The sequence below is a fragment of the Dermacentor albipictus genome, chromosome 3 (genome assembly GCF_038994185.2).
Source record: "Dermacentor albipictus isolate Rhodes 1998 colony chromosome 3, USDA_Dalb.pri_finalv2, whole genome shotgun sequence".
Classification (NCBI taxonomy): Eukaryota; Metazoa; Arthropoda; class Arachnida; order Ixodida; family Ixodidae; genus Dermacentor; species Dermacentor albipictus.
In genome coordinates, this window is record NC_091823.1 from 31,875,473 (window position 1) to 31,890,606 (window position 15,134).

Consider the following 15,134-nt stretch of genomic DNA (forward strand, 5'->3'; position numbering starts at 1 on the left):
CGCTAGGTTTTCACGGCGCATTACAGCTGTCTTGCTTCGGGACCCACTTTACCCGCAACAGTGCCAGGCTCTCGCTTCACTTTCGGGAAGAGTCAAGCAGTGAATAGCTCCACCTGTGGCACACGAAGTGGGGGCCGCCAACTTGTTTGCACGTGCGCGCCTCAGGAATGTAGTATCTGGGCTTCTGCGCTCCTTAATTAGCTGTGGTGCGATTCGATGTGGTCTTGTGAACTCGAAGCAGGCTCAGGAAACAGCCCCGTATCTAACAGCAGGGAAAGTGGCCTGAGCAGCACGAGATAAAGAAAAGTTTGCAGCACAGGGAGGGTGGAAAACCAGGTGTTGTGTGAAACCAACTGGGTACTTTGGGCACGTAGGTACACTTGTTTTGCTGCAAGCTGACCAGGAGTGCAAGGTGGAAGTTGTGTGTGGCGAGCTCCTTAGAGCAAAAGATACACAAAGGAAGTGCCTGAAGTCTTGGTGCATTTGGGAAGGCATGAGCTGTGTGTGTTTAGCCGAGAGTTGCTTTTCCGATGCAGTGCAAAAAAACTTTGTGTTCCTGCAGCAATTTAATTTTGCTCACTTTGGAAGCTCTACTCTCTATCATGAACATACCCCAACTGATCACTTGAAAATACAGCTTTTTTCTAAGTGAAAAGATTTTTGGGATACTGCACAATCAGGCCCATAACTAGAAGGAGGCTTAGGGTGTCCTGACACACCTTGAAATTATGGCCACGCCAATATACTTCTTAGCGCAACTTACATATGTGTCATTATAACTATCACGTCGGTAATGCATTATATATTTCCACTATCTTATGTCAGCACTGTGGTTGATTGACACATGAAAATAAGGTAATATAAATCGTTCAAGATAGCCACCGTTATGTCTGCAGAGCCCTGCCCGAAAATAATTCCTAGGTATGGCCCTGTGCACAGTGAGAGTGTCAGTGCATGAGTGTGTGTCGAAGCATTCATGTGCCAACTTGCTTATTAGTGCCCTTCAGCTACTATAAGTGTGGAGTCTGTATTATGGCTGTAGCAGAGAAAGCTTAACTATGGACCAACTCCGATTCTGCCTGTTCAAATACACGTTAGATGCAGAAATGCTTTGACGAGAAGGCTGCTGGTCCGATTTGAATGAAATCTGTTGCACTTGAGTGAGAAAGTTATATTCTAGTGACTGTAGGAAGCAGAATTCTGATTTAGCCCTACAATTTTTTGCACAAATTGCCGTACATTGGTAAGTTAAATAAAATATAAACACTAAGTTAAATCTGTAACTCTGCACCCAAAACAGATATTGCAGTTCCCATCTGTCGAGCATTTAGGATGTGCAAATATGATGTATCAATTTAAAGCTGATGGGAATTTGATACAATGTTTTACAAGGGTTTTGAAAAAATCTTATGAATTATTGGTGTGTGTGTATTTCAGAGCGGTGTATAATACATCAAATTCCTCCGCTCTAGATTATAATTAGGTGCAACTTACAGAATTGTGATACCGCATTTTATCGCTGGCTTAGAGTTGTAATCGAAACAGATGATTTTTTTTTTTGAAATTTTGCTACTTTCGACAAAGTTTATTTTAAAAATTGAAGGCCTAGATAAAAAAAAAGCTGCTTCTTGCTGTCACTAGATTTTTAACTTTGTTTTTGCATTAAATGTGTTTAAAGAGGTGGAAACTACTACTCTGCTCTTATATGCATTAAAGAAATCAACACTCTTGGGATAACAAAGCGATAGCTATGCAAAAGCACCCAATAATGAGTTCCCGTGAGTAGTTCACTGGTCATGACACAAAAACTGCTATTTCACAATCCAAGTTCATAAGCAAGAACACAAAGACAATGCTACCCATGATTTAAAAAAAATAAAAAAAAAAGAATACAGAAACGGCATCGTGAGAATTTCTTTTAAATGTAGCAAACCTCATCAAATTTGGTGCTGTAATTTCCAAGAAAAAAGATTTCTCCATTCACATTTATTTAAATAGGAGCCCGCAAGCTAAAGCTTCCTCTTAACATATAAATCTGTGTTTAAATGCAGTGAGTGCACTGGGCTCAATTTACTACTTCAACTTTTGTGCCAGTTATAAAGAACTGAGTGCATTTTTTTAAAAAGTCTATTCAGACGCTCGTCCTGCTGACTTTCTAGGTAAAAGGTCATGTTCAGCTTACTGGTTGTGCATCCAGGTGGTTGGTGCAGTGCCTTAACAGAATGTAGGTTCTTGCTTTGGGCAGCTTGGGCACATGCAGCAAAGCATTGCAATGGAACATTTGAGTGGGCGCTCTGTGCCTGAATTACACTCGATTGCAGGGGCCTGCAGAGGAGGCTGAGGAGGTGGTGTCTAAGCAGACGACGCAGCTTCTCCTGAGCCGATTCCAGGGAAGTGTGGAGGTGGACAGTATTGATGGTGTGGACTTCTTTAGTTTCTCTAGTGTGGAGGACCTCAACGAGTTTGCTCGTTCCATGGACCAACTACTCGAAGAGCAGTATCACGAGCCGCGCTCCCCGGACGGATCGGCACCTTCCTCTGTGGCGCGGTCTGGGGCAGCCGACGAGGAGTGGCGTGAGTCAGACTGGACGGAGGAGCGGCAGCCTGTGGTTGTGCTTCCGCGCAAGACGACAGACATCACCAAGATCAAGGGGTGGCGCCGTAAGGCATTTGGTTCAGACCAGGCAGCAGACCACACGACACGCTGGGTCATGGACCAGATGAATGAACAGGCATGGCGCCATCAGGATGAAGAGAAGCCAGAGCCACCTGCATTAATGACACGGAGGGCAGCGGCAGCAGCAGCCGCAGCTGCTGCAGCGGCGAGCGAAGGCCAGCGCTCGGCATCAAACCAGGAAGTACCAAAGCCTGAAGCAAGGAGCATGATGGTTGAAGTTAAGCAGGAGAACTTGCAAGGTCAGTGCCTCTGTGTTGCATAAGACATTCTGTGTTGAGCATTCTTCCCATGTCCTTTCCTCTGCAGTTGAGTTCGAGACTCTTGGTTGTCGTCTAAATATCCGGACCTCATTGATGCGTAGTTAATTCATGCAAATTGGTGGTGACTGTCTGCCATGCTTTGATTGCCAGGCTGCTGTTCTATTCATATATATTTTTAGCTGTATGTACTTTTTTCATTTGCATGCATCATGTAGAAGTGTAGGCAGTGCCATGCTGTATTTTTATTATTACTATTTTCATTTTCCCCCGCTGCCACTGTATTTTTTCTGACTAAGCTTTTTCTCATTAGATTAGAAATTATAGTAACATTTTTGAATAGTTGATATAATATTAGTATTCAAAGCAAATTGAATGTATTGGCAGCCGTGCAGAAGCAAATGGATGTTTTCTTTTCTTCCTATTTAACCTGCGGATGTTTGCCCAATTTTGTGCTAGCATGTACATATCACGACAGAATTTAGTACTTGAGGTAAGCTCTGCAAGAAAGCCTACCCTTTGGTTGCAAGAGGCACTGATCTGTGAATAGCGAGGGCTCCTCCTAGCCCAATGGAAAGGAATGGAGGCGATTGAGCAAAGGAGCCCAACTGCAATGAGAACGTCGTTCGTGGGGGTATGGGAGTACATACTCCCAATGATCACCGTATAATAGCCTCACTGTGCAAATCAGTTATAGGTGATCTGTTACTGTGATACCTGCTTGAGCAGGACCCAGGACTTGTGCATATGTTAAGGGTGATGGGCATTACCACCATGCCTGTGCACCAATGCAATACAGTCAACATCCGATTTTTTGAACCTTCAGAGACAGCAAAAACGTTGGAAAATCGGGCAGTCTGAAAAAATGAATGCATCCTTTAACTGTCCTCGAGGGCCCAATCCACCGCACCCACGTCCGAAGTAGCTTCAAAAGCCTGACAGTACACTTATTAGGCATCTCGGTGCTCGTACTGTGACAGAAAACGGGAGGTACGCACATGTATAATAAAACACATCTTGTGTCCCGTGGCAGTAGCCCTTTAGCACCCATGGTATGCTTGACCGCATTAAATTGCATATGCTTGACTGCGTAAGGCCGCTGTATTGCGGCGAAGCTGACTTTCGGGAAACGGCATTGTGCAACTTGGATCCCCCTTGCTGTGCTTTCCGTGATTTGACACCGTCGGGGAGGATTACGAAGGTGAAGTTGGCACCATTGCTGACAGCGGTGAATGCATAAGATTAAAAACACTACCGGACCGCAGGAAGGTTGGTAGCAAACATAGAAAATGCTAGTCCTAATAACAGCAGAAAACTGCCGCTACTCCTGCCATCGGATAGGTGTGTGAGAGACTGGTTTGAGGCTGTGAGATAATCAACATGGCAGCGGTGGTGGCTTCAGTTAACACCGTTTCGGACTTGCGGTCACACCAAAAAGTGATAAATCTAACATAGAAGGGTTTTGGGTCTAAAATTTCAGACACCATTATACATTAGCTCTAATGGGTATGTGGCGGTGCTGTAAAGCTGCCCAAGTTATCAGGCATCTCTGAAAAATTTGTCATTGACAGTATGTTAAAAGGCACTGTTATGAATATTGAAGTATGGGTGCATTTACACATCTTTGACTGGTGTTATGAGTAGCATTTTGCTTTGTTCAAGCAAAATGCGCATAGGCTCCATCCCCACCTTTGCACCCTGTGTTACAGTAGAATTCTGCCGACAGGTTTTTCACAAGATCGTTAAAAAAACAGGAAAAACGTAATAGCCGAGAAATGGGGAAAAAATTAGAACTAAGAGTAGTGGTGAACTGCACACAAATTTATTTTAATTATTACTTTTGAAAATAAATCGCAGCGTTGCCTGAAAGGCAAAGCTTCGATTGCGATGGCGAATTTGTGTACATCTATACAAAGTAAGGATAGCAGTTTCATCGGCCGTATAAACTTGTAAACATTCGCTTATTAACTAAATTAACAAGCATGGTGTCAGCGTGCACAGGCAAACATGAACACATCACACTTGATGACCGCAGACACCATCAAAACACTGCCGCGAGGAAGCGTGGCAGCAGCAGCTAGCCAAGTGACCTTCATACTCTCCATCGCTTCAACGCAAACTGAATTGTGTCAAGGCTGCCACCAGTTGTTACAGGGACGGGGTTTGAGCGACCTTCATCAGTGTCTGCTTGGAGCTCGAGCCAGACTGATCGTCAGATAGGGTCCAGCAGGGAAGATGAGATGATGTAAAAACAAATAACAGAAGTTTAAAAAATTGTTACTGGTGAGCGGTGCACTCCAAGACAAATAGTACAAAAACATTCAATGTGCGTGCTCCTGCACGCAGGGGCAGAGAAGATTTTTATGTGGCGTTTCGCTACCCTTCTTATACCCTACACCATCCGGGCAACTTTATGCTCGCTTACTCCCTGGTAAAGGGCCTTGTCAGCACACTGGTCAGCCCAAACAGAGGAATTCGGAGAGAAACCGCTCACTGCCTTAGAGGTGGTGAGAGCAGGTCGCATCGGGTCAACACAATGGTCAACCCACACTTGGGAATTCAGAGAGAAACCACTGCCTGGCATAGAGGGGGTGAACATAGGACAAAGGAGAGTAGGATTTGCATTGACGCATAATCCCATTGCGTACACCCAACGGGACAAGTCTTTTCATGTTGACTGGCATTACGATTAGACACGTCGTGTCTCAGGCACTTGGCATCTGTTCCATTCATTGTTGCACAAAGTGAACCGTAACAGCGGTGACAACACAGCATGCACAAAGGGATGAGCTTTTGGCACACCTAGACACCGCCCTCAACGCACATCATATCCAAGATGTGGCCTGCTCGGCCGTGCTGGCAGTTGCTGGCTCGCAGTTGCTCGCAGTCGCTGGCAGAGTTCATCACTGCCCCCTCCCACTTTCCACCCTTGTGCTTGCGAGATTGAGCCACGATCGTTGGCTCCCCTTGCAAGCTTTCACTCGCACATACAGCATATGGCGCACAGCGACGATGATATAGCCTTTGGACTTTATATGGAACATATTTTTTCGCTTGGGTAGTATGTGCCAAAACCAATTTTAGGGCTCCAACGTGTCATAGATGCCATCTTTAGATGGTAAATACGGGTCTCAAAAGCCATGCTTTTGCTGGCGGAAACTGAAAATGCCATAGGTGTCACCCCCAGCACATTGGGTGGCCAATCCTATTGTCAAGCCACCAAGCCATGCTACATGAAAAGTTAACATGGCCGCTTGAGCCAGCGTGGAGTGGTAGTTCACAGCGTATAATGCGGGAATGGTGCCACAGTTGCGGCGCAACAGTTGGGTTCCCAATGCATTGGATCCTATGAGAGCTGTGCCGGGACCAGCCAAAAATGACGTAACAACCAGGAAGACACTGCACCCGGGAACACAGCAGCAGGGTTCTTACTGTATTGGTGGTGGTTTGTTCTTGCAAAGGCAGTATTTCAATGCCAATGAGTTGGTCAGATGTCACACACTGCACACACTGAAGGGAAAGAATGAAGAGGCTTGCTGGCAAGTTCTGTGCTGCAGGAGTCTTCCACGCATGGTAGTATGAAACGCAGGCAAAGGAGAAGACTAGTGGTTCTTTCTTGGGCAGTGTTCATAACAAATTGTACACCACCACTTCATTTAGTTGGGTGTTAGCGCAGCTTGTGCCTTGCTCATTTGTCATTACTTTCGTAGCACTACTCATGCTCCTTAACTCATGCTCCTTAGCCTAATAACGCTTGTTATGACAAATGAACTAAATGCCAAATGACACAGGGCCAAGTGCTTTTGTGTTTGTGGGCATTTGATATGGTGTATAATAATGCACAGGGTGGCAAGACCATACATAGTATGAAATAACTCAGTTGTGAATTAGCATGGGTTAAATGAACAAGATTTTACTGTAATGGCTTACTAGTCTTTTTTTTTTTTTTGCTGTTGGTGACATAATTGCAGGAATTCAACATGTTAAAGTAAAGAAACTATCTAATAAGTCCATCTGTGTATCATTATTCAATATTCGAAGTTAGGTAGTCATATTTGATTGTTGTAAACAATTTTGATGTTTGCGCACCCCTATTCTTTAAGCCTAATCAGGCTAATAATGCGTTTAAAAAGCATCCTAACAGTTCTGACTGATTACTCTTTGGAAGCTGTTGCACTTTCCTAACAAGACTGTGGAAGAAGTGAGAGAGTGGTGTGCAGGTATAACTTCAGCTCTTTCTGTGCTGGTGTGAAAACAAACCCAACTTATCTTTCTGATGGAATGCCTATACGGAAATGCGCACCAGATACCACATATTCGTGTCTTGATTAAAAGGTAAAACACATGCCTAATGAAAATAACAACATATTATGACGAATTATTGACACATTGTGAAAAGTAAAGTGTTTCAGCTTCGTAATGCAGAGCAACTACATAATTACATATACAGCGTTTGAATTGTAGCTCCACACATGCGTGCACTAAATGTGCCTAGAAATTCCTTCCACTAGCTGTTGTCATTAGCAAAATGCATTGAATTTGCCATGGGGGGAGGGGGGGTGGTTATGGCATTTCACTGCTGAATATGAGGTCATGAGTTCCACGATGCCCATGTTCTGATGCGAATGGAATGAAATAGCACTTGTGTGCTTATATTTTAGTGTGTGTTAAAGAGCCCTGGTTGGTCAAAAGTAACCCCTTTCCCCATGGTTTATCATACGCAATAGAAACAAAACATCTTCTTGCACAATGAAGAATCGAAAAAGAAGAAAATCCTACATATTCACCCGGAATCTAGGTCCTCTATCACTCTGAATAATGTTTGAGTTCAATATTCTTTTTTTAGTGTTTGGGGCAACTCGACACAGAACATGCAAAAATGAAGTAAATAGGTTATTTGCTCAATTTATGCCCCTGAAATCAGCACACATAAAAATACCAGGGTGATTGTTTGCTGCTTGTTGGTCTACTGTGTTGTTTTGATTGAGAAAGACGTTTTTGTGGTTTTGTGAGGCAAGCATTAATTGCTGTATCATATATGATACAGCATGCAGTGATGGGTTGTTTTGTAGAGGAAAGAAGACATTTGTTCTTTGCAAAAGAAAAAATTTGGTGCTAATGTTTGTACAAGCTTTATTTTTTTCTTATCACCGTTATTGGCAGGGATGAAACTGTAAATAAATATTCCAGCAGTGTTTATGATGACGATATCATGGGGCCTGTCATGTTCTGAGAGCTAATAACAGCAGCAAGAAATAACTCTTGTAGGAGGACGGTTTTGTCTTGGCTTATGTCAAGCTCCCAAACGCTATCTAAAGCAAAAAGTTACATAAAACCAAGATTTATAAATGATCTAACCTTGATATTGGAGCTATTTTTATGTTTATCAAGAATGACATGATCACATTTTGAAACAAGCTTGTTCTAGCTGGAGCTACAAGAAGTATACTGTATTTTTAAAGCAATATTTAAAGTTTTTTTTTAATGATTCTGGTATCTTTTGAAAGTTCTCGGCAATTTAAATGTCTTTCTGCATGGTCATAAATATACTCATAACTGCTTGGTGTATCACATATGATATGCAAAAACTTTGGCTCAAAATCGCCACCAAGCATTTCCTTTGAAAATTAATGTTTGTTTAGGCATATCTGTCCTAAACAAATAATTTCTTAATTTTTTCACATGAAAATAAAAATTTATGCATTAAGGGGATAATCTGGAGCCCTTCCCCTGCAGCGTCTCTCATTGCCCGTGTGTATTACATTGGCACATTAAGCCGTGTAATTTTTTAATTGTTAGCCAAGTGCATTGACACGAGGCCTTCTGTTGTTCTTGCACAGCGCCTGAGGCGTCGATGTCCAAGGGTGTGCGCTGTGCCTTCCTGAGCTCCAAGTTGGACGAGTTCCTGCAGCACCAGTCGGAGCTGCGAGTGGGCCAGCTGGCCCAGCTTAACCCCAACATTGTGCCGCTGCCTGAGGGGCAGGGAGTGCTTGCACTCAGCAACCCAGTCCTTGCACGTCAGCCCCCTGAGGCGGCATCCAGGCAGGTGGGCCCGACCAGGGAGATGACAGCTCGTCCATCACGACGTTATGTCAGGCCACGGGCAAGTGCATTTTGCTTCATTTTGCCTTTTGCGAAATGTGAAAAAAACCCATGTATAATTAGATTTTGGTTCACGCTAAAGAACCCCAGGTGGTCCACATTTCTGGAGTCCCTCACTACAGCATACCTCATAATCAGATTGTGGTTTTCACATGTAAAACCCCATAATTTAATTTAATTACCGTTTCTATTCAAATCTAGGCCGACAGTCTCTTCAAATAATCATATACCAAACTTCGAGGATCGAGGATTTTAAAAACGTGCTCAAGTTTGTAATTGAAAATGACAAATATGCTGCATAACTAGCACCATCTAGAAAAGTCAGTATCGCAGCCACTACTATAGCCGTGCCAGCAGCCAACTGAAGTACATGAGTGATGTCACCATTTTGACCTGTGTCGTACAAGGAGGTTAAAGAACAACTGCTGGGGTGGAAACGATTTTCCAAAAGTGAAGCCGCACAGGACGTGCACAATAAAACTATGATTAAACAATAAAAAATGGTGAAGAAGCGTTTTTCGCACACTTCCAGTGAGCGAATCAACCTCCTTGGTTAATCATGGTTTATTTTACCCGTCAAATACTTATACTTATCTACGTGTATCTCTGTATTACTGGTTTTAGTGTGAAATCTGCATATCTTGCCGTATTTTATTGGGAAGAAAGTTCTCAGTATTCAGAAGAAATTATTATTTTTGTTGCAAACTACCGGCTTTTATTTTCAAATTAGCCTAGCATTACAATAACAGAGTGAAATCACTTAATTTCTAAGCTGAGGTGACCTGACAAGGTGAAGGATGGGCAAGCATTGCCTTCACCTTTCCTGGTAAGAAGCTATGGGAGCTTCCACTCTAGCAATTTTTTTTAACCTCCTTGGTGTCGTATTGGCATGCAGCATGGCATTATTGTAATAGCACCAAACAGGCGATGCCACAAACAAAAAGTTGTGCTAGCCGCAAAGGCATCGTCAAACATTCAAGCCGGGTGGGGCTTGAGCATCAATGGGAAAAGTGCCCGTCGTTGAAGGGGGCAATGGGAGGTGCTTTTCGCATCTGTCACAATGAGGAGATGACAGCAATAAGGAAGGTAAGTGTGCCATAACAGAGAAGCTGTTCTTCGAGCTCATGCCGCGTTTCAGCACGGACGCGAGCTTGCGCACATTCTCAAGCGTACGAGGCTTGCAGCGATCATGACATGGAGTGAGCTCGGCATGTTCATATTAAATAAACGCTGTTTTCATTTCGTGAACGCTGCCCTCACTTTTTTGTTCGGCTTTCATTCAAAGTAAGTTTTTTTATTTTTTCTGGCTTCGGACATTCGCAGTCAGCTTAGAATCGGAGCTGGTCTAGATTTGAGTAAATAAGGTAATTCCTTTGCAGAGCTAGTGCACTGCAGTGCACTAGCTCTTGTTTTTAATTGGCTTCAAACTACCATCTTGTTTCATGTTTTAAGCTAATATTGTCCCCTCAGATGTGCGGTCTGGCAATGATTAGACTCATTTTTCCTTTAACTTCTACCATTGTGTTGTTTAGAGAGCATTACAAGTAAGAAAAACATTTTGAATCATCTAAAATAGTTACCTATGGTGAGTGTCACTGCCTGAAAACAATATGGATCTAAGTGGCAGGCATAATCGGAAGTGTCGAGACTTAATGTATGCATTACAAATTACATAACTAAGTAGTTATCAATGTGAAACACCTCACTGCTCTAAAGAAGTGCTGTGCAACACACACGCAACACCTGAACCACAAAGGATGATAAAAGAAGCTGCAGCTTTCTCAAAAAAGCCATGCCCAGTTGTAGAAATACACATGTACTTCCCACGTTTCCCACGGGTATTGAATGACTACAGTGCTAGATGTCCATTTAATAATTTGAGTAGGAATCTCAATGCAGAAACTAAGCCCAGCTTATTGGGTTATGTGAGCACATGCAGTTTATACTACATTTATTTGTGTAAAGCCTGCCCTCATCTGAGGCCCATATCAAGGCCTCCTTGGAATGAAAAAATGTTTATGGAAAAAAAAATTAATAAAGTTCAAAGCATCGTGTGCATACCCACATGCTGGTAATTTGCACACGCCTCTACTAGATGCCATTGGTCCTGCCGACGACAGTCATATCTAACACTGTATCCCACACTAGGCACCAAACGGCAACTTCGGTCGCAGACACTGGCAAAGTGGTGCTTTTGTTAAGCCTATCTGGCAGGTTTGGTGGGTGGCAAGGTATTTGTAGGAAGTTCGCCTTTAAGGTGTTTGTATCAGTAGACCACTTCGGTAATCGGGCATTAGATAATGTGCAAGGACTGCACTAATGCCCACAGGCATAACGTGGGGTTTGAATGGAACGGGGTAAGCTCCAGTGTGTGCATAAAGCCAGTAGAGCTCTGAACTCCGTTGCAAAGCAGAGCCTGAACTGGTAGTGTGGTAGAGACAAGGTCACATGCGCATTATCTGCACTTCATGATGACTGGCAACGAATGTTGGACAGCACGATAGGTGAACATGAAACACACCTGTGGTCTCGGTCATCAAAAAATTTCGAGTAAATTTTGTTTTAATGGAGCACAACACTGAGCAAATGTCTGCAAACAAATTTTTTGCTGTGCTGGCACTCTAAACTACAATGGAATCGATTTTACCATCCCATTTTGTATATTTCGGACTGCCAAATTATTTGGACATTTTCGCGGCATTGTTCATTGACGACTGTAATGCGTAAACGTTTTCATAGCGGGCCGCCAGTGCTTGCATTATTCTGCATAGCAGCCTGAGTGCAGTTCAAGGCTGCAGTTAGTAGCCACAGCCTTGTCTCATGCAAGGCCAAAAACCAGTGAAAAATCCGGGGAAAAACTAAGTGCAAGCTTTACACAAATGAATACAGTAGTTTGTACAATCTTGATACAGCCATCTAACTTGCATGAAGCAAGGAATTTGTATTGAAATCTGTGGCATACAAAACCTTCACTCGGCACGGGCTAAGCCAATCGCATGAGGCAAAACTGAATGCCAACTGAATGCCCGTTTCGAACAATCTCCAATCGCGCCCTTGGTTGACTGCCTGATCGTAGCTAAAAACCCTCTTTGCCAGCTGTGTCCTGTGTTATTCCTTTTGTATGGCCTGGCCTCAAAGTTTATGGTTCCTCATAAACTTTGGCACAGGGTTCTCCTGTGTCGAGCGCCTCTTTCTTCTCGTTTATTACATAACGAGGGTCTCGAATCCGGCAACATTGATGCCTTCAGGTAGCATATGTGGGTTTATTCACCAGTTGCCTTCACCCAAAAAGATCACGTTCTCGTGACGCCTGCGGTAAAAAGGACGTGCCACGTCCGCCGCCAAGGTCTGTGAGTGGCGGCGCTGGCTAACACTCCCAGGGTTCTACTAGGACACACAAATACCCAAGAAAGTGGATGGGAAAACGGCGCCGCAGTAGCTCAATTGGTAGAGCATCGCACGCGAAATGTGAAGGTTGAGGGTTCGGTTCCCACCTGCGGCAAGTTGTTTTTTCATCCACTTTAATTTCAATTGATTTATCGTTTCTTTATTTCATTTATTAAGCACAAGTAATTTCCCCTATGTTGTTCTTAGTGTCAGTGTTTGTTGGCTTCTTCTGATATGACAGGAGAACCCTGTGATACAGAGCTGTGACACAAAGTTCTCCGATGTTCACTATCTTGTTGGTATCCTTTGGTCTCATTTTGTGTCGATAAGTATTTTTACCAAGCTGTCAGCAACTTTTTGCCGAGGTTTCTTCTAGCACTGCTGTAGTCATTGTTGGTGCATTGTCAGTGCATGATGATGCTTAAATTAAAAATGCAAGGATAATTGTCTGCTTGTGTGTTCGAGCTGATCTTGAGTTCTGGCACTGTTGTATGCATGTTGTAAGGTAAACATTTCACCAGAGGGCTTTCGCATGAGTACAGGCATCTGTGCAGGCTGAGTACGCTCAGTGACTGGAGCAGAAAAACAATGAAGACTATTAAATAAAGTTTTCACGAATAAGTCATCATTGGAGCATTGATTCTCTCCGGCAGTCTAAGTGCAGTAGGTATTGTCAGGAAATAATAGACTTTGCAGCAAGACAGGGACAGCATGACAAATGTGGACTAGCACCAACTCCCAAGCAAGTTTTACTGCGCAAAAATGGCGCAGTCATACGGGTGGCAATCATAGTTTAAAGCCAGGCTATAAGCCGTGTGTACAAATGTAAGCTATATATGTACAACCCGCACGCTGCCAAGTTTCCAGAATATTAAAAGACTGTGGCTTTTGCACAAGGAAACGCAGTAATGCTGTGGAATTCATTGCCCCCTCCTTCAGGCTGCAGAGAATGGGCGCACAGATGGTGTTGCACGGACCGAGCACTGGAAGACAAGTGCGTCTGCTACTGCTCGGCGCCGGCGTCAGAGCAGTGCAACCAGCGACAAAGCAGCAGAGGAACTGGAGGCACCTTCCCCGTCTCCATCCAAACCTGCTGCTGCTGCAACAGTTGCAGCCCCTTTGCCCAAGGTGACAGTCCTTCTTGGCTCATCACACTTTTCGGGCAGATTGACATATGAAGTGTCTGTTGATGATTGTCTGACTACTTTTCCAGTTGCATCCTTCTGAATTGCCATTCCTTTCAATAAACTTCGATTGATTCATGCATTCACTCAAAAAAAGCATTTGGGAGTTTTTCGGTATCTTCTCTACAGGGAAGCTTACTGATATTTTTGCAAATTAAATGATTAAGAAGTCTGCTGTGCTTATTATTGTATGATGCTCATAATTTTCTGCCAGCATAGCATGTTGTGGTCAATGGTCAACTTGTATTCAATATATTAAGTCAAACGGGGGGTTGTTTGACTTAATATATTATAGAGGGAAAGAAATATAGAGGACAGATAACCGCCTTCGAACCTAATCATGCCTCGTCCAAATGGCAGGAGTGACACTTACAGTGCCCGTACTAAAAGCGGGGTTAGAAATGTATTCCAAGTTGTCCAAACTTCTGCTGATAAATTAACTAATGATCAGTGTGTTCTGTTCTTCATTCTTTTTGGCAAGCACTTTGAAGCAATGGCTTGTCATGTTTCTGACTCCGTAAACTCCTCCATGCAGTAACTGTCTGATTGTTTATTTTCTGCCTAACCGCTCACGGATATGCACAGTTGTGATAAATTTGTTCTTGCTGTGCACAAGGCTTGGAACATACATGTCCTATACTTTTTAATAGCTTAAAGCAAGAATGTATTGTTGCTGCTCACTTGCTAACTCTGTGGACCATCACGAAACATTCAGCTTCGAACGTTTGAGCCATGTTTTGGCACATTGATTCAAGTGTGTGCCCATTCACTTATTCTTGATACGTTGGCAATAGAGCGGGCGTAAATTTGCTTTTGAGTTAAGGTAGATGCATGTAGATAACATGCGAGAAACTACAATGCAAGGAAGTGGCACTACTCCCTTTGTCACTGTGTAAGAGTCGTACTCACTCTTCCAACGTTCCAGGTTTCAAGTACTTTCTTTAGCATTAAAACGCTGGTGTCTGAGTGAATTTTTTTTGTCCTCCAAAAAGCTGTGCATCGTGAAGGGCCCGTAACAGGCGCAGTCCTTATTTATGTAGCAGTGCCCCATGAACTTAGTCACTTGGATTGATTCCATTCCTTAACATTGCGGTCCCTATTTTTGCAGCCAACTACAGCACACATCTTTCCTCTACCGTTCCACATTCTGCAGCATTAATAGAGCACAGTGCATTAGTGAACACTCAATTGCATTTCCAATAGCTGATTGCATAGTAGCAGGGCAAAAGTGGTAAAGGTTCCCCGCTGGGCCGACAGATGGCGCCACTGCCACAGTGAGCGTCCACGAAGGGGGGCGCTGCTCAGAGCGAGCCACAACGCGTGCCAGGTGGCGGGAGAGGAGGAGGGGAATATAAGAGAGGGCATGCCCATCAGACGGCCTTTCGTACCATGGACACCGAACAGTGAGGAGGTCCCAGTACACTCGCCGGTGAACTCCAGCCCGTACCCGCTCTGGAGACAGCGTACGCCGAATAGCTAGAATGTTAACCTGTGCTCGCCCAGAAACGCCAGCGCCATCAAAGTGCG

General features: G+C 43.8%; 1 protein-coding gene across 10 annotated transcripts in view; it reads left to right on the forward strand.

The window, feature by feature from the left end:
* Positions 1–15,134, forward strand: part of LOC135903133 (treacle protein-like) — a 63,784-nt gene that overhangs the window by 24,726 nt on the left and 23,924 nt on the right. For all 10 annotated transcript variants that reach the window (XM_065433542.2, XM_065433551.2, XM_065433558.2 and 7 more), the window contains 3 exons: positions 2,322–2,916; positions 8,775–9,037; positions 13,363–13,551. In XM_065433542.2, coding sequence (XP_065289614.2) covers positions 2,322–2,916; positions 8,775–9,037; positions 13,363–13,551 — 1,047 coding nt within the window. The remainder of the gene's footprint in view (positions 1–2,321; positions 2,917–8,774; positions 9,038–13,362; positions 13,552–15,134) is intronic.